Source organism: Daucus carota, chromosome 8 (genome assembly GCF_001625215.2).
Source record: "Daucus carota subsp. sativus chromosome 8, DH1 v3.0, whole genome shotgun sequence".
Lineage (NCBI taxonomy): Eukaryota > Viridiplantae > Streptophyta > Magnoliopsida > Apiales > Apiaceae > Daucus > Daucus carota.
In genome coordinates this window covers 8964007-8984808 of record NC_030388.2, presented here as the reverse complement: position 1 = coordinate 8984808, position 20802 = coordinate 8964007, and the positions used below count along the sequence as shown (strand labels likewise).

Here is a 20802-nt window from a genome sequence, read left to right as displayed (position 1 = left end):
ATAAAAAAATTATAAACATGTCTAAACTATGATAATTAAGTATTTTTTTTTCAAAATTAGTATTATTCGATGGGATCTATTTGTTTAAATTAGAGTAATAAAAACTTAAACAATATACAATATATTTTATACAATATATTATTAATGAAGTATTTGTCTTAAATAGAATCCCTTATTCATTTAACTTAATTTATTGATAATGAGATTATTATATTACATTCATCAAAAAAATTAAATAAACTATGTTACACACACACACACATCCATATTAAATTATTTTTATAATATATATATATATATATATATATATATATATATATATATATATATATATATATATATATATATATATATATATATATATATATATATATATATATATATATATATATATAGGGGTAGGATCCTGAGAGAACCCAAATAATCGAGAGAACTAGAGAACTCCTCCATCCACCGTTGATTACAAATCTCAATTTAATACTATTCAAAAATAATATCTTCATAATATCAATCAAATCTAGTGAGACTGAGGGTATTTCTGTACCATCTAAAAACAATAAATCAATCACAATTTATTACCATATTTATTGAGATTCTTATTTAATGCTTTCATATCTTTCATATCTTTGATTTAATGCTTCTATATCTTCTTTATTTTTTTTTCAATTGAAATATGGAAGTTATATATAATGCTCTATATTTTTTCATATTCTTCTCTTAAATGAAATATGGAAAAATACTTATTGGAATCTTAGTAAAATATCCATTGGTAAAATATTTTCATTACTTAGTATTTCTAGATTCCGTAAAAGATTTAAAATATTAGGAGACTTTGTAAAAAATATTCGGAGATATTTTGTAAAATATTTTCATTATTTATTATTTTACTAAGATTCTTTTAAGTTTTTTATCCGTATTTATTGAGATTCATATTTAATGCTTTCATATCTTTCGTATCTTTGATTTAATGCTTCTACATCTTCTGTATTTTTTCTCAATTGAAATATGAAAGTTATATATAATGCTCCATATTTTTCATATTCTTCTTTTAATTAAAATATGAAAAAACACTTAACAGGATCTTAGTAAAATATCTTCATTACTATTTCCAAATTTCGTACAAGATTTAAAATATTAGATGATTTTGTAAAAAATATTCGGAGATGTTTTGTAAAATCTTTACATTATTTATTCTTTTACTAAGATTCTTATAAGCATTTTATCCATAATAAAATATATTATATATATATATATAATATTCGGGTGTTTTCCGGGTTTCGGGTTCGGATCGGGTTCAGATATGATTTTGGGTTTCGGATCGGGTTTCAGATCGATAGAGGTCATATCCATATCCAAATCCAAAAAATTTCGGGTACAAAAATCAAATCCATATCCAAATCCAAAAAACCGGGTTCGATATATCCAAAAAATCGGGTTTCGGATCGGGTATCCATTAGATCGGATTATTTTGCCATCCCTACTCCTTCTAAAGTCTATATATATAACAACAATAGGCTTATTTATTTAAAAAAAATTGAAAACAACTCACTTCTTCCCATACTGGGAAGAATGAAGAAGAGCTTAGAACTTCCCTAAGCTCCACTTAAATAAGTAAAACTTTTTTTCAACTATTTGCAACTTTGCTTGGGCTTCACTTGAGTTTAAGCAATCTAAATATGTTAACATAAAACCAATGACTTTACAACTAAGATGAAAACAATCATCTAAGTCCCACATTGAAAAGTTATAAAAAGTTCACCTCACATTTTGTATAAAAGATTCAAGTTTGTATACTATTTGACTAGAAAGACAACTTGTCCCACATCGAAAAAGTGTGACTACAAGGCTCATACCTCAACTATATATTAAGGTTAAACAAATTGCCTATATATTAAAAATTGAGCTTGGCTATTTAGCTAAGCCCGATTTATATTGGCTCAATAAACTTGGGTCGAATATAATTCCAAAATTTTATCCATCTCCCATTTAATGAAAATTAAGACCACTTTCCTGGTCAATAATTATTTCCTTTTATTGGACGCCCATCAATATTTTATTATTATTATTATTTCTTTTCGGGAATAGAAGGTATAAATACTACCGAAACTCTACGCAAAGTCAAATATTTCTCCACTTTCTATTTGGGGACTCGATAATTAAATATATCAAAACCTTTTCCCTAGTTAAATTATTAATTATGAGAGCCTTGATATCAAGGCAAACCAACATTTCACTAAAATAAATTTATAAAAAAAATATAATACTCGTTAAAATAGACATAAATTATATATTGATCAAATAGAATGAAGTCGAGATATTGCAATGTGTGTATTATTTCTTGAAATTATGTGGTGAGTCTGTATTTAAATCTTGTAGGAAAACATGGTTTTCACTCATATATCGAGTTTTGTGAGATTTCATGTCCAAAATTCATTTGTACTCCCTCCGTCCCACAATACATGTTCCTTTGACTTTTTTCACGTAATTTGAGGTGCAAATAAAACATATGTCTATATATTATTTTTCAAATTTTCTTTTTCTGAATAAAAATATGGATGTTATACTTTTATTCAGAAAAAAATTTTTGAAAAATAATGTATAGAATTATGTTTTATTTGCACATCAAATTACGTACAAAAAGTCAAAGGGACATGTATTGTGGGACGGAGGGAGTATTTATTTTCTGTTCCCAATAGTCATTAATTGTTATTATAATTGCTTGTTTGAGAAATTAAAAACTCTGAAATTTTCTGGGGAATCTGCTGAACTGCAATTATATACCGTGAGGACTGTTTATGATGGTGTTATACTTTTCTTAGCGCTGGTTATGGAGGGATCCTTGGATTGATACATGTAGTCTATTACCTTTCTTTACCGTTGACCGTAGGCCTGTAAACGGATCGGCTTTGGATCCGGTCTAGCTAAATTCATATCCTAATTCATTTAATTTTATCAAATTCGGATCGGATCGGACCAAGAGTCGGATATTTTACAAGTCAATCTATATCCAATCCATTCGGATCGTGGATAATCAGATCGGAAATCCGATCTACTAAAAATTATGAAATATATTTTTGCACAGTGGACAATGTATTAACCTTCCATAAAAAAAGAAAAAAATTAATATTTTTTAGCTTTATTAATTCATGGGTTTTAACAAGCACAAAAGGGAACTAATAAAGCTGTAAAGTAAAGTTTGCGGTTTCATGTTATTAACAAAAATACAACTACAAAACTTTGTTGGTTGTTCCTATAAAACCTTCAACATAGAATGTATCAAGTAAATAGAAAAATGTTAAATAAGTTGCTTGATACTTCTGGAGGAATCAAATTATGGTCTGCTCATCTATTTATAAGGGTTAAAATCAATTAATATGTCCAAAATATAGAACAAAGTGATTGAAGATGTGTTACAGGTGGAATATATATATATATATATATATATATATATATATATATATATATATATATGTTTTTGTATGCAATTATTATTTTGATTTGTTAGGATTTCGATGATTGAACACCAATATTATGGAATTATTATTTTACGTTAGGCAGGATTTAGAAGTTTTGCTTGTTGTTCACCGATTTAGAAGTGCAGGACAGGATAGGGAGAGAAACGAATGTGCAAGACAAATATCTGCAACCCTTGGATGTGTAAAAAAATGGATGGTTATGATTAAGTCTCTCCATCCTCCACAAAATACAGCCTCCATAGAACTTTTCTCTCTCTCTCTCTCTCTCTCTCTATATATATATATATATATATATATATATATGAATACATGACTCAGTTTTCTTTGGGACTTGTTTGCAGATGATCAACTTTAACAAATCTATCTTATTCATTTCACCGAATACTACGGAGGAGGAGCGGTCGACCTTTGTAAGCTCTTTAAGTATGCAAGTAACTGATGCGATTGAGACTTATTTGGGGTTACCAATGGTGGGCGGAAAAAATAAAAATGTGGTGTTTAGATCAATAAAAGACAAGATATGGGTTAAAATACACTCTTGGAAACCTGATCTTTTCCCACAAGGAGGCAAGGAAATCCTTCTAAAAGCTGTCATTCAAGCAATGCCAACTTACTACATGTCATGCTTTAGAATTCCAGAAGGACTTCACAATATGAGGTAGTCGATATGTTCCTAATGACCGTTGCTCACGGGACAAGTAATCGTGTAGTGCAATAGATGTTTAATCACTCTAGAGAGATAATTAGTCGTCATTTTCATTTTGTTCTAGAAGCACTGTGTCTGGTAAGGGATTACATAACTCTGACTTCAAACTTTAACGATGGATCAAAATTTCATAAACATCAACAAAGTAAATATTATCCATATTTCAAGGTAATAAATATAGTAATATTTATTTTCTAATATATGAACACATTAATCTTTGCCATTTTTAATATTTTTATACTAACTACAGGATGCCATCGGAGCTATTGATGGATATATTAAATACCGTATACCGGAATCAGAACGCATAATCTATTTTGGTTGCAAAGGATATGCCACTCAAAATATTATTGTCATATGTGATTTTAACTTGTGTTTTTACTTTTTCTTGGGCGGGTTTGGAAGGCGGAGCACATGATAGTCACATTTAAATCTGAACTTAATTTTTCACATCCTACCGAAAATAAATATTATCTTGTTGATGCAGGTAGGGATGTCAAACGGATATTTAGGATACATATACAGCTATATCCAAATCCGGATCCGAGAAATCAAAATCGTATCCGAATTCGCGTTCGAATACGGAACTATTCGAGAAAAAAAATCCGTATTCGAGTCCGGCGGATATTATCCAAATACTGATAATATCCGAATCCGGACCCATGTTTCAAAAATTGCTAAAATTTTATGAAATTCGTATTTTTAGGTGGAAAAAGAACCATATTTTTTAATGATTGTTTTTAGAAAATAAAGTTAATTTGATAAATATTTTTTTCTACCAGGACCAACTTGCTTTGCTTTGAGCAACAACATCACACACTGAAAACAATATTTATCAACCAATTAGGCTACCAGCACTCCCAGCAGACAACACCCATAAAATCAGAATACAAGTCACCGAGTCTATTAAAGAAGCAAATAAATTACAAAAAAAAAAACAAATCAAACTACATTGCCAATTATAACAAGTATAATTCACAGCTCCATTTTCCAGCCTCCAGCTCCATGAAATGCCCTTTTTAGTGCGAGTGATAAGACTGACATGAAAAATACATTGTGATAGTGTTTGCACCTGTTATAGGACAATAGGTATTGGTGGTAGGGGTGCCCGCGGGTCGGGTTGGGCGGATTATAGGTTAAACCCTAACCCAACCCATTTAGTTCGGTTTTTTTAATTTTTAACCCAACTAAAGTTCGGTTTAAATTTCATCGGGTTGGGTCGGTTAGGATTTATTTCGGTTTGGGTTGGGTAGAATAGGTTACTAGAAAATAAGTGTGAGGTAAGGTCACTTAGTTTTGTAATTTCACAATTTTTTCGAGACAAGTTGAGCTCATTATCGAGTTTGTTTGCCAATCGCTTAGTTCTTATTAAGCGGAACTCATGATTCGTTCAAAATAGAAATTGTTTCACGCATTTATTATTAATTTAAGTAATATGTGATATATTTTTAGTTTAGATAGAAAGACACCTAAAATTATTTTAGTAAAAACAAATAAAATATATGAAAATTAAATAAAATATGCGGGTCGGGTTAGAATGGGCGGGTTATAAGCAAAACCCTAACCCAACCCATTTAAATCGGTTTTAATAATTTTCAACCCAATCAAAATTCGGGTTAAATATTTTCGGGTTGGTTTAAGGTCGGGTTGGGTCGGTTCGATCGGTTTGGGCGGGTTTTGATAACCCATGGGCACCCCTAATTGGTGGTTAGATATTGATCCTTTAAAGCATTTGTAAATAGCAGTCCCCGTATTTTCATATCTCAGTACCCATTTTGAATATAAAATACATAATAATGAGAAAGATGAGTATATTTCCAGCTGGGGAAAAAACATTTTTAGATTGGAAATTTGGAATTCACTAGCTAGTTAATAATCAAATTTACATCATTGAAAGATGCAGTGTCGTTAAATTTGCAGAATAAAAATCAACGTCTTGTCACTAATTCAATATTACATTACTCTATATATTCCATGTACAAAAAGTTGAAATTCAACACAACTGCCTAAATCTTTAATGTTTGAACCTTCTAACCATAAAGTGAAATCAATCAAATGAAAACAGAAAACAGATCTTGTACTATGACATCTTTTAAAAAATTTCATTTACTTAAGACTAGTATAGTACATACATGTCACCTTAATGGGCAACAAAAAAAGAGGCTTTAGCAAATACAATATGTTCTCTCAGACAAATAACTACAGGGTATTTGTTTTATGTTGATATGTCCAGAGCTGTTCAGTTGCTGTAATAAAAAAAATATATAACCCTCTTCTCTCCTGGAAGGGATTCAAATGTACTTGAGATATGGCCCAAATTCACAAAAGTTTGAAAGAATAATTCTTGCAAGGCCACAGAGTATCAAAATTGAAATAAAAAGCATAATGACGTGCAGAGTAGATCAAATGTAATTCTATTCTAACCAAATGCTATTTTAGAAATCACATGTAAATTTCACCAAACAGACTATGAAATATTTAACGCATTAGCAACAGACTCTGAAATGAGATGTACTTGCAACAACAATCCATTAGTGCTTGAGTTCCCTTCCTGCCGCAAACTGCTCCCGAGAATATTAGTATATCAAGTAATATAAGTAACTATACAGAAAATCAGCAAGGAAATTACATGCTAGCTTACTGCTTTAAAGTCCATATCCCATTCAATATCCCAGTCATTAGAGATGAGATTGCAGGTCATAAATGCACCGTCCTCAGAATTTTTTCCAGATTGACCTATATAAAACTTAAGAGTTAGAAACATTTTAAATTTGTATACCACAAGTATAACATTTAATATTTAGAGAATACAAAATGTAAAACATACCATTCTTAATGTCCAGAAGCCAATCTTTGACACACATTAAAGTTTCAACGGAGTCATCATTTAGAGAAGAACGAGTGTCCGTTATAATGCTACATCACTTACCAAAAGAATTTTATGGTGCAACGGAATAAGTAGGAATAGCTAATATATTTTGAGCCATCCGTGCAAGGATAGGAAATTTAGGCCCATTAAGCTTCGACCAATGAAAAATGTCAAAAACTTTTCTTTATCCATCGGGAACAGCCATTCTTGAAATATTCCTCCACCTCATTTTTCTTTTATTTTCCCTCAAGTTACTATTTGCAATGAAGTCCTGGAAACCTCTCAACCATTCTCCACCAACTAAACTTGCACTACTAAGACTTACACTACCAGAGCTTTCTTCAAAAACTCTATTACTTCCAAATTTTTCAGAATATATTAAAAATCTGAACTAAGAACTCACGCATTTTTTTAATATAAAACTCAGCATATATATCATATATGCCCTTGTAAGCATAAGAAACAATAGTCATTTTATATCTAGGATCAAGAACAACAGCCACGGTCAACAACTTATTGCATTCTTCCCAATACTTATCAAATTGAAGTTGAATTTGATTACCCATTGCACTAATCCAGTCATCACTAGATTTGTCCCATATTTTAATGCTTCTACGAATATGAATCACATCAATAAAATACATATTCACAGTTGGATATTTCACAGCAGAATGTTTTTCTGTTATATCTGAAAATATCTTCAAACGATCACAAACCTTCTTTCCATTTTCACTAACTAGTTCAGAAGGCAGACATTTAAATTCAGGATCTAGTTCTTTTAGACGATCAGTGGCTGGTTGGAGTTCAAGTGATGCCACAATCATGTCATAAGTTAAGTTCCAAAGAGTATCAAAATCAAAAGGGATCCGTCTCTTAGTGTTAAGTTTGGTTTGAGACAAAGCAATAGTAAACTTCTCATCTCTTTGGGCTGAAGATCCGATATATTTTGTTGTCCTTTGAATTTTTTCAATTAAATGATCTACCATCTCTAGTCCACTCTTAACAATCAAATTAAGAATATGTGGCACACAATGCATGTGAAACATGTTACCATTATGAACAAGTGCTTGTTTACCATTTAACCAATTTTTAATTCCTAAAAGCATCCTTGAATTATTAGAAGCATTATCAACAACAATTGAGGACAACTTATTATCAATATTCAACTCTAAGATTCCTTCTTTTAACCACGCACTTAAATTTACACCACCATGAGGATAAGGAACAACACGAAAGAAATAACTCGTTTTTATATTACCCAATCGTCATCAATATAGTGAAAAAGTGACACAAAAATAAGATCTATTTTGGTGCTTTGGCTTCCACCCATCAGTGGTGAGACAAACCTCGAAGTCAAGCTTTCAATTTCCTTCTAAATTCACTCTTTCTTCACTACATACAAATCCAACAAGTCAGATTTTATGGTATATTGGGACCGATGATTATAAGAAGGTATCACATACGATATCCAAAGACGAAAATAATCATATTCTGCCATTAGAAAATGCATATCATGTTTGGCAATCATTTTAGCATATAAAGCACTCTCAACAGTATGATCAAATTTATGAACCCCTGATTTTGGCCCAGAATTCTTAGTACTGACTTGTTTTCCTAACAATATTTGCGACACTGGAACTTTTACTAATATCACTCGACAGTTTTTAGTGTGATTTTTTAAATAAGTTGTTCTTTGGTCACTTGCACTGTTAAAACAAGTTTGACAATACTTACAAATAGCATCAACTTTCTTAGTACCTTTTGTGTCGTTTTATATTATTAATACACGGAATATTTTACAGAGTCAAAATGTAAAAAATCAGTATTAAAATAAAAAATTAACAAAAGCAGATAATACAAATAAAAAGGTACATCATTTATTTAATATTAGGCGCAATTTCATCTCGTTTTGTAATCCACATTGCAGCGTTATTACCTTCTCTGCTGGATTCTCCACGGCTAATATTCGTGCTTGAAGTTGAATTTTCCATATTATAAGTTTCTTGTTCAACAATATGTCAAACATTATTTGTAACATTTAATTTCTCAATATAATTATGAACCATCATTGTAGCCAAATCAATATTTGTTTGCATATTTATTTTATACATTGACATATTTGCTAAAATGACAAATCTAGCTTTCCACACTCCAAATTTCCACTCGATAACCATTCCACAAGATGAATGTAAAGGATTATATCTTTCTTTTGCATTTCTCAATTCATGTGAAGTACCATTAGCGCGACGAAAATCTAGTAAATGATATCTTATTTTTGAACCCTTATATAGGGTCATATATCCTTTTTTATGTGCATAAATTGCATCTACGGATGTCAAAATGATTCAAAAAATTCAATATCCGTTCGAAATATATGTATTCGTATCCATAAAAAACGGATATTATATGTATCCGATGTATGCTGGACATTATCCATATCCGAATCCGAGTATTCAGGATACGTATACAGATACACATCTGAATCCACAAATATTTGAATAAAAAAAATAAATAAATATTATGTATAATATAATATTTTATGTGGTTTAAAATATATTTATAACACTTATATTATAAAATAAAGTAAGCATTACATATTTTATTAAATTTAATTCTAAATTCAACTTTAAAAAGGTAAAACATTTTATTTACTATTAAAAAATAATATTTTAATAAATAAAGCCACAAAAATGAAAATTGAACAGTGAAAGGCCCAAGAGTCCAAAAGGATAAAGACCCTCGTCCCTCGATCAGTCTTCAACAATCCCACGAAACCTGCTCACTTCGTCGCCGCAAACAAAAAACCTTATTGCCGCCGCAAACCCACTTCGACTACCTAAGTACCTCATCTTATCTCACGAGCACGCCTTATTCTCAATTCTTATTAACGAAAAAGGTTAGTTTTCCAATCTGAATTTCAATTTCTTTATGTAACTGGTTAATTAAGATATGCTATTTAATTATACGAAGACTCTTAATTTGATATCTTTTTAAATCTTGTATAATATATATATATATATATATATATATATATATATATATATATATATATATATATATATATATATATATATATATATATATATATATATATATATGAGTTGGGCTCTATGGGGACAATTTTATTTAGAGTCATTAGAGACCTATGTCTCTACCGTTGGATGAAAGACAGATCTAAAGGCCAGGATTACATATTTATATATAAATAAAAATCTTTACAAACATAACAGCAGGCAGAGAAAAACTATCCTATACGAGATTGGCGGGCCTATCTACAGCTGTTACGATTTTAAAATTATCCTCTGCAAGATAATCGTGATTCTCCCCAACTCCATATCATCCCGATTCTGAGAGACAATGCAGGACAATAGCGGAAATAAGTAGAGAGCAAGTGCAAGCATGATTGAAGGTACGGAGCTCCCACTTTTCTTTAATAAGTTGAATGATGATATTTGTAATGTGTTGGGTATTTGTTTTGTGCAAGACAACTTTAAACGATGAGGCATACATAGGTTGATATTATGTTTTGATTTGTCTAGCTTTAAGGAGGAGCACCCACAATTTATTTGACAAAATTCCGCAAAGAAACATTTTATCTTGTTCTAGTTCTTCTAGTTTGATTATTTACTACAGACCGATTACATGATGTCTCTGTAAAGGATGTCTTGTTCAAAGACACTTGGTATAGCTATATAATGTTTAAACGAAAAATCGCCAGTTCACTCCTGGGGGTTTTATTGCCTAGGTGCTAATTGTCGTTTTTACTGTCCCCTTGAATAATAAGGGATGCAATTTGATTTTTTTGGGTCCTAGTTTTAAAGTGCCAGACCCGTATATTGGGAAAAAACACAAATGCTAGTCACGACATTTTGGCAAAAATATGCTGTCTAGTTTAGTTTGGGATGAGTTTTTGCTTGACTCATTGGGCATAGTTTCGACGCTCTTTTGAGTATATATGGTCCTTAAAAGACCTCCCAATTTACAAACTGTTTTTTTGTCAATAGTATAACAAATAGCCTAGGATAATAAGGCCCGTGTATATGTTACTCTGTTGCCAAAGGGTGTCCATCAGAAAAATGCAGGACATGTTTTAGAATATACAGGACAAGTTTTATCCATCAGAAAAATAAATGGTGATTGTATTTAAGAAAAAAATTTGTCTATACAATTAAACTGTGAGAAAGCTTATGATACTGAAAAGCTATTGTATCTACAATTTAGAATTATATTTTCTTTATATATTTTGATGTATGTGTACACTATTTGCAGCGAAAAGATGAAAAAGAAGTATGCTCATTTGTTCACCGTGGTTGAACAAAGAGACTAAGAGGCCTCCGGTATACGTGGACTTAGACACGGAGCAGAGGCGTTCTGTGGTGGATAACAAGGCAAGGCATCTAAAAGATTCCAGTGTAGAAGAACTCGAAATTTCTTTTACAAGGAACATTAACTGGGGTAGTGGCTTAGGGAGTTTGAGGAAGCCGGAGAGTAAGATTCCAACGTAAGCACTCCTAATCGTCAAGCAGTGTCCAACGTGAATTTTGAAGATGGTAGTGATGACGATGACTTTGTTACACCTCTGGAGAAATTTGGGAGCATCAGTATGGTTAACGAAAGAGGAACGAGTAATTCAAGGAGGAAGACAAGGGGAAACTCGAATAAGCAAGCAATTGTTGCCCTTGTTAGTGGCTTGCCGGAAGGGAACACAACAGCACAACAGAGGAATTTCTTGTCCGAGGAAAGCGTGGGACCAATCTGAAAGAATGAGAATTCAGGAAAATACTTATAAGCTAACACAGAAAGCCACTATACTGACTGTCACAGTTAAAAAGATTGACAAACCTTGGCGGGAAGCTTGTTCATTATGTGCCACATACAAAGCCTGTGATTTGCCGAATCCCAGTGAAGTCTCAACGCTTTTTTAATAGCAGGACATTGATCCGTTATAGCACAGTACGACACACGACCCATCGCCTCCTTAAATGAGTTAAGCAGCCATTTAAAATTTTTATAATTCTCTTTGGAAATAGCCCAGCAGCGAAGGTGACATTCTTCCAGTGATTGTTGACGCCTGTAAATGGAACAAAGACCATGTTGTAGTTGTACATTATAACAAAGCTGATAAAGAACAAAAGAATTTTCGTCCCGCAGGACAAAAAATAAATGCAAGACAACTGCAATTTGGGAGGCCAATTGCATACTAGCTGTACTACTGAGTTAATGCTAACAAGTAGCTGTTTCTCAAAACTATAAGTAATAACATATTCAACAACACATACATTGGCAGATCATAAACATTAAGTTTAAAATTTGGGAAGCAATGGCTACACTAGTAACAAAGCTTAGGTGCATACCGATTCGTGCGGAAAGTTGGGTCAAAGGACAAATATCACCAAATACCTCAAAATTTGCTTGAGCAACATCATCAGTTCAAAAAAGCCCGGTTAGGTGTCCGTCGTGTTTGACCGTGTAAGAATAGTAAAAAGCACCCTTAAACTTCGCCCTCCAAACCTGAACTTCCCAAGTATCATTTTGGCATCATGTTCCGCAATCCGAACCTTGACATCTCGCGCAAAATTTTTAAAGTCATTCTTGGTAGCACCTATATCTTTCTAAGATCCTGCCATTTCTTTTGCTAAGGTATAGGCGTTTGTAGGCCCAAAATTTGCACGAGCACAATCCATTATAAAATTTTGATGGACAATAGACAACTTGCGATTACACCTTAAAAACATTCTTTCCGCCCCTTCAACCAATGCATGATTATGCTCTTCAACGATGCTCATAACAACAATTCCTCGACGAGCAGCAGGCTTCATTATTATATGTGCTGGACAAAAACATCTAGTAGACGTTGTCCTGCGGTTTTGAGAATTGTCCACATTTTTGCCTTTGTTCACGTCCGGATTACCACCACGACTACATTGGAAGTATTTAGCCAATAAATTACCACGTCCGTCAGACCTCTCAGTTGATTTTTGAACATTAAATCAACATTGACGACCATATTCACGGTAAAAAATAAAGGCATCGTCTAGTGTTTAGAAATGCTGATTCGTATGAGGTCTAAAGGCCTTATCACAATTAGGTGTCCAAAACTTAGTCCCATTGGGAGAACGAAACAACTAGCTTCACACGAATTCAAACATGCTGTAGTAGCTTTCAAAAAGGCCTTTTTACATGTAGTCTCATCAGATTTATCAACATCTGATAAGCGTGCATTTTATCTTAATATTGTCCCTATATTTTAGTTATTTTGTACTCAATTGGATTTTTATTTAATAAATATTAATGTTTTATTGTAGGATGCAAGGAATTCTAATCAAATATGGATTGGAGTTTAAATAGCAAGAATTGGAGTTTAATTCGAATAAAATTCGGATTTAAGGCCAGCTGCGCAGCATTCACTGTTTGGACCATATCTGGAGTTCTAGAAGTCCAAATCAGGTGATTCAAGAGCCCACGCGAAGCTTAGAACAAGGCCTTTAATTCAGAGGTGGACTTGCATTTTTATCCCAGTCTAATAATCCCAGAATCAGAGTCAAAAAGTCAACTGCGAATGTCCTCTAAGGGGAATTCTATTGTGATTCGGAAATCTCCTTGTATTTTGCTTAATTCATTCAAAATACTTTTAATATGGATATTATGGTTTTAGTATTGAGACACGGTATGAGATAGAGAAGGGAGGCACACGCATAGAGAGAAAGAAGAAGCGAGACGGAAGAGATTTCAGCCATTGAAGACATTCAGTGGATTTGTTTCTTCATCTCTTTGTTTAGAATTCTCTCCTTAACTCTTGTTATCATGAACATGTGTTTCTTATTCTTGGTTGATGATGATATTTTGAGTATGAACTAATTGTATAAAGTTGGGATTTTTATGGAATCCTAGCATGAGGATTTTGGTGTTTTGTTAAGAATATTGTACGCAACAAGTTTTTGGCGCCGCTGCCGGGGACTATTTTAGTTATTAATTGCGAATTTGATATTCTTACAATTTGGTTTTTGTTACTTCTGTTCTAACGGGAGTAATTTTTTTGTGTTCATCAGGTCTCTTTGTGCATGAGCGAAAGACACCCAGTGGTATTTGACTTTGATCCTGAAATTGAGCGAACATTCAATAGAAGAAGAAAAACACAACGCAAGATCAAGCAAACACAAGTAGCTATGGGTGACAACGTTAATAATGGAGACATTCCAGCTGGTGAATTTATTGTGGATGATAAAGATCATGCTATTCGGCAATATGCGGCACCCCGTTTCGACGAATTAAATTCGGGGATCATAAGACCCAATATTCAAGCAACACAGTTTGAGTTGAAGCCGGTCATGTTCCAAATGCTTCAGACTATTGGTCAATTCAGTGGGATGCCTACCGAGGATCCTCACCTTCATCTTCGTCTATTCATGGAGATCAGTGATTCTTTCAAATTTCAAGGAGTAACTGAAGATGCTTTGCGCTTGAAATTATTCCCTTATTCTGTGCGAGACAGAGGTGGAACCTGGCTAAATTCTTTACCGGCAGGATCAGTCACAACATGGAATGATTTGACAGAAAAGTTCTTGAGCAAGTATTTTCCTCCCACTATGAATGCAAAGCTCCGGAATGAGATCAATTCTTTTCAACAGCAAGATGATGAATCTTTGTATGATGCATGGGAGAGATTTGAAGAATTACTCAGAAAATGTCCTCATCATGGTATTCTTCATTGCATTCAGATGGAGACTTTTTATAATGGTCTCAATGCTTAAACAAAGATGGTGGTGGATGCATTAGCAAATGGGGCTCTTCTCTCTAAGTCTTATAATCAGGCTTATGAAATTCTTGAGACAATTGGAACCAACAACTATCAGTGGTCATCTTCTAGAGCTCAAACAGGTAAAAAGGTAGCTGGAATCTATGACGTGGACTCTATAACTTCGATGAAGGCTCAACTAGCATCTATGGAGCATATGCTCAAGAATCTGAGCATGGGCAGTAATCAATCTAAGGAGCAATCCCTCAGTTCACAGATTAATCAAACCAAGAATATTTCTTGTGTATTTTGCGGTGAGGCTCATACTTATGATAGTTGTCCTTCTAATCCAGAATCTGTCTTTTACATGGGAAATCAAAATAAGGGTGGCCTTTACTCGAATACTTACAATCAGTCATGGAGGCAACATCCTAATTTTTCTTGGAACAATCAAGGGGCAAATTCTGGAACTTCAAATAGCAACATAAAGTCCAATTATCCACCCGGATTTTCTCAACAAGCACCTCAGTACTTGAAAATATGTTGAAGGAGTACATCATCAAGAATGAAGCTAGTAGATCTCAGACTGAAGCTCTGGTCCAAAGTCAAGCAGCATCCTTAAGAAACTTGGAAAATCAAGTTGGGCAACTAGCGAATGAGCTAAGAAATAGACCACATGGCACTCTCCCTAGCGACACCGAAAAGCCTAAGGGTGTTGGGAATGAGCATTGTAAAGCCATGACACTGAAAAGCGGAAAAGTTTTAGGGAACAATGCTACTGATGCCAAACATGATGATTATGTTGAACCTAGTGGCAATGAGGAAATTTCTGATGATAAAGAAAGCGATAATGACAAGGTATCTCCACTAAGGGCTTCTCCTGAAAAATCGCACATTCAGCCACAACCTCCATTTCCCCAACGGTTTCAAAAGAAAAAACAGGATGTTCAGTTCAAGAAATTTCTTGATGTTTTGAAGCAGCTTCACATCAATATTCCACTTGTAGAGGCTCTTGAGCAGATGCCTAATTACGTGAAATTCATGAAAGACATTCTTACAAAGAAGAGAAGGCTGGGGGAGTTTGAAACTGTAGCTCTAACGAAGTAGTGTATCAACATAAATTGCCTACCAAAATGAAAGATCCAGGGAGTTTCACTATTCCTTGAACTATTGGTGACTCTTATTGTGGGATGGCATTATGTGATTTGGGGGCTAGCATAAACTTGATGCCTATGTCGGTGTTCATAAAATTGGGGATTGGAGAAGTTCGGCCTACTTCTGTCACTCTTCAACTAGCTGATAGATCTCTTGCTCATCCAGAGGGAAAGATTGAAGATGTTCTGGTCAAGGTAGACAAGTTCATATTCCCTGCTGATTTCATCGTGTTGGACAATGAAGCTGATCGAGAGGTTCCCATTATCTTGGGAAGAACATTTCTTGCTACAGGAAGAACTCTCATCGATGTGCAAAACGGAGAGCTAACTATGAGGGTTCATGATGAAAAGGTGACTTTCAATGTTTTCAAAGCAATGAAATATTTTGATGATGTAGAAGATTGCTCGGCTATCACCATATTTGATGAGCTAATTTCTGATAAATTAGACTCTAATTCTTCTCATGATCCTTTGGAGAAATTAATACTGAATGTTTCTCAAGAAGAAGATGACAATGTTGAACTTTTAGCTTGGTTGGAAGCTAATTCACAGGTTGCAAGAACTAGGGGACGCTTTGAGTCCTTGGATTCGTCGTCAAGGGAGTTCAGGACTCCTAAGTCATCAATTGATGAACCACCAGAGTTAGAACTAAAAGCTCTTCCTTCTCATTTGAAATATGCTTATTTGGGACCTTCCACTTTGCCTGTTATTATCTCTGCTGAATTATCTATTGCCCAAGAAGAGAAATTGGTAGAGCTTCTGAAGAATCACAAGAAAGCTATTGGGTGGAGTATTGCAGATATCAAAGGTATTAGCCCATCTATTTGCATGCATAAAATCTTGTTGGAAGATGGTGCCAAAGGTTCAATTGAAGGCCAGCGCAGACTGAATCCTATTATGAAGGAAGTGGTGAAGAAAGAGGTAATTAAGTGGCTAGATGCTGGAATTATTATCCGATCTCGGATAGTGCATGGGTGAGCCCAGTTCAGTGTGTGCCAAAGAAAGGTGGAATCACGGTGATAAAAAATGAAAATAACGAGTTGATCCCTACGAGAACAGTCACCGGTTGGAGAATTTGCATTGACTATCGGAAGCTGAACAAAGCCACTAGAAAAGATCACTTTCCATTGCCCTTTGTTGATCAGATGTTGGATAGACTGGCTGGATGAGAGTATTATTGTTTTCTTGATAGGTACTCTGGCTACAATCTAATAACAGTTGCTCCCGAAGATCAACACAAGACTACTTTCACTTGTCCTTATGGTACTTTTGCCTTCAGAAGGGTGTCATTCGGGCTATGTAATGCCCCTCCAACTTTTCAAAGATGTATGATGGCTATCTTTTCAGACATGGTTGGTGACTTTCTAGAGGTATCATGGATGATTTCTCAGTATTTGGGGATTCTTGATGATTGTCTTTATAACTTGGGTAAGGTTTTAGAACGATGTGAATATACCAATCTTGTACTCAATTGGGAAAAATGTCACTTTATGGTGAAGGAAGGAATTGTGTTGGGGCATAAAGTTTCAAGGAAGGGAATCGAAGTTGATAAGGCGAAGATTGAAGTCATTGAGAAGTTACCTCCACCTTCCTCTATTAAGAGCATTCGAAGTTTTCTTGGGCATGCAGGTTTCTAAAGACGGTTTATTAAAGATTTCTCCAAAATTTCCAAGCCTCTTTGCAAGTTATTGGAGAATGATACTCCTTTTCTGTTTGACGAAGCATGTTTAAAGGCTTTCGAGGAGCTAAAGCGAAGGTTGATTTCTGCACCCATTATCATTGCACCAGATTGGAGCTTGCCATTTGAATTAATGTGTGATGCTAGTGATTATGCCGTGGGAGCAGTGATGGGTCAAAGAAAGAACAAGGTATTTCATCCTATATACTATGCAAGTTGTACTTTGGCAGAAGCTCAGTTGAATTACACGGTGACTGAAAAAGAGCTTCTTGCTGTGGTATTTGCCTTTGACAAATTTCGTTCTTATCTGGTGGGCACGAAAGTTATTGTCTTCACTGACCATTCGGCAATTAAGTATTTAATTGCAAAGAAGGATGCAAAGCCTCGGTTAATTCGTTGGGTACTTCTACTTCAAGAGTTTGATATCGAGATACAAGATAGAAAAGGTGTTGAAAATAAAGTGGCTGACCATTTATCGAGAATGGAGTATATTGATGAATCTTCCTCAATGATTCCTATCAAAGAGACATTTCCGGATGAACAAATGTTTAAGGTACAACTCTCTGATTTTACGCCATGGTATGCTGATTTTGCTAATTATCAAGCCACTGGATTAATGCCACCAAATCTATCTAGCCAACAGAGGAAGAAATTCTTACATGATATGAAATCTTATTTTTGGGATGAGCCTTATTTGTTCAAACAAGGTGCTGATCAGATGATAAGAAGATGTGTTCCTGACTATGAGGTAGAAGATATTCTTTTCCACTGCCATTCATCTCTTTCTGGTGGACATTTTGATGGACAACGCACAGCTGTAAAGGTATTGCAATCTGGTTTCTTTTGGCCTTCTTTATTTAAGGATGCTCATGCCTATGTTGTTAGATGTGATCGTTGTCAAAGGGTTGGAAATATATCAAGAAGGAATGAGATGCCTTTGACAAATATTCTTGAGGTAGAGTTGTTTGATGTGTGGGGAATTGATTTCAAGGGCCCGTTTCCCCCTTCTTATAAAAATGAATACATCTTAGTGGCTGTTGATTATGTCTCTAAGTGAGTGGAAGCTGCTGCCTATCCCACTAATGATGCCAAGGTTGTTGTCAAGTTCTTGGACAAACATATCTTCACTCGCTTTGGAACTCCCCGAGCAATCATCAGTGATGAAGGTACGCACTTTGTGAATAAATTGTTGTCCAATATGTTGGCTAAGTATAATGTGAAGCACAAAGTGGCTACAGCCTATCATCCCCAAACTAATGGGCAAGTTGAGTTGTCCAATAGAGAAATTAAAGGTATTCTTCAGCAGGTTGTGAATTTGAACCGTAAGGACTGGTCTACAAGATTGGATGAGGCTCTTTGGGCTTATCGCACCGCTTATAAAACTCCGTCGGGTATGCCCCCGTACCGCTTAGTTTTTGGGAAGGCATGTCATTTACCAGTTGAGCTTGAACATAAAGCTTATTGGGCTCTGAAAAATTTAAACTTTGACATGCAACTGGCCGGTGAAAAGAGAATGTTACAACTTGATGAGTTAGATGAACTCAGATTCTTCTCTTATGAGAATGCTAAGCTCTACAAGGAGAAGACAAAGAAATGGCATGATAAGGGCATTCAATCTCGAGTGTTTGAAGTGGGGCAACAAGTCTTATTATTTAACTCGAGATTAAAACTATTTCCCAGTAAGTTAAAATCTAGGTGGTCTGGACCCTTCACAATCTTGAAAGTGTATCCTTATGGAGCTGTGGAATTGCGCGATAATCAAGGGGGTGAATTTAAAGTAAACGGCCAAAGGTTAAAGCATTACTGGGGAGGTCAAGTTGCTCGTGACAAGACCTCTATTGATTTGGTGGAGTCTTGAAAAGAAGGTACGTCTAGCCAAAGACGTTAAAGAAAAGCGCTTCTTGGGAGGCAACCCAATGTGTTTGTAAGTTAATATATTATATAATATTTTTTTGTAATTTTTTTTTTTAGGAATTTAGATTATTTTTTTTCTATTTTCTTTACTCCTGCGAGATGCCTTGATGAATTTTTTGAAGTGTTTCTGGTAATTGGTAGCTGAGAGAGTAATTTATTTAAGACATTCAGTGTCTTATTTAAATTTTGAAAAAACTTGTTTCTGAAAAAGAAAAAAAAGAAAAAATGATATAGCAGGCTCGAGCCTGATGATTTGATATAGCAGGACGAGCCTCATGATATGTTACTGCACAAAAGACAGTAGATTGTGCACGGGCGTTCATGGTCTCTGCCGGCCGTGCGAAATCTTCTGGACTCAAGCCACTTCGCGCCAGTTTGTGAGGAGCAGCAGCACGGCGGTGCGCATTTCGTGCTGGGAGTGCGCTTCATTCTGTTTAGCGCTCACATTACTGGCTTGATTTTTCTCCCGCTGGGCTGGGCCTCAAGTCCATCTAGCATCGAAATCCAGTGCTCATTTTAAAGCCACACCCACAATGTCTGCTGCTTCACGTGCTTTTTACAAACCTCTTACTACTCTCGGCCCAGCCCACTTCCAAGAGCCCAGTCCATCACATGACACTATTACTTCGGCTCTCTTATATACTCTCCTTCAGATTGTGTCTTGCGCGGAGGAATTGAGTGGAGTGCCCAGACCACTCAGACACATCATGAACAACCCATTTGTAGGCTTAGCCCGTATGCAAGACTATGGCACAGCCCAACGGCATTGTCCAAGCCCATCTTGTCTAGGAGGTCCACGGTTCACACTTCTTCAGCTACGCTTGTGTAGCAATAAAGTTCACGAAAAAAAATGGTGGTATAATTGACGAGGTTGAGCTCATTAATACTCGAGTAATTAAGTCTGTGGGGACTTTGTGCCTAGTAACCTAAAGCCTTTAATGGTTTGGGATTGCTGACCCAACACTCGCTAAATGAGTATTAGTGCATAAATCTTTAGGGATCTCAACCATTGCACGGTCAAATAAGCCACCTAATTCGCATGTGTGAACAATTTGGTTGGTGAAATCTTATGGTGGTCGTAACTCACTTACCCTGAGAAGCGTCCCGACCTTAGACCGAGCACATACACACCAAATAATAGGTAGTGAAAAAAAAAATATAAGAGAGGCATGGAAGTTCCTTTGTGACCCTAAACGAGAGTTGACTCTAATGTAACGGAGTGTTTAAGCATTATTCTGATTAACGACTTATGGTTAAGACTCTGTTGAAG

The 20802-nt window shown here is 34.8% G+C and overlaps 1 protein-coding gene and 1 non-coding gene across 2 annotated transcripts; one reads left to right on the top strand and one right to left on the bottom strand.

The window, feature by feature from the left end:
* Positions 1-14646: 14646 nt before the first annotated feature.
* LOC135148558 (small nucleolar RNA R71) lies at positions 14647-14753 on the bottom strand. Its single transcript, XR_010286638.1, has one exon. It is a non-coding gene; the product is annotated as a small nucleolar RNA R71 (small nucleolar RNA).
* Positions 14754-14808: 55 nt separating this feature from the next.
* On the top strand, positions 14809-15893 carry LOC135148455 (uncharacterized). Its single transcript, XM_064083680.1, has 2 exons — positions 14809-15243; positions 15336-15893. Exons 1-2 carry the CDS (start codon positions 14809-14811, stop codon positions 15891-15893), a joined length of 993 nt encoding a protein of 330 aa, XP_063939750.1.
* Positions 15894-20802: the final 4909 nt, after the last annotated feature.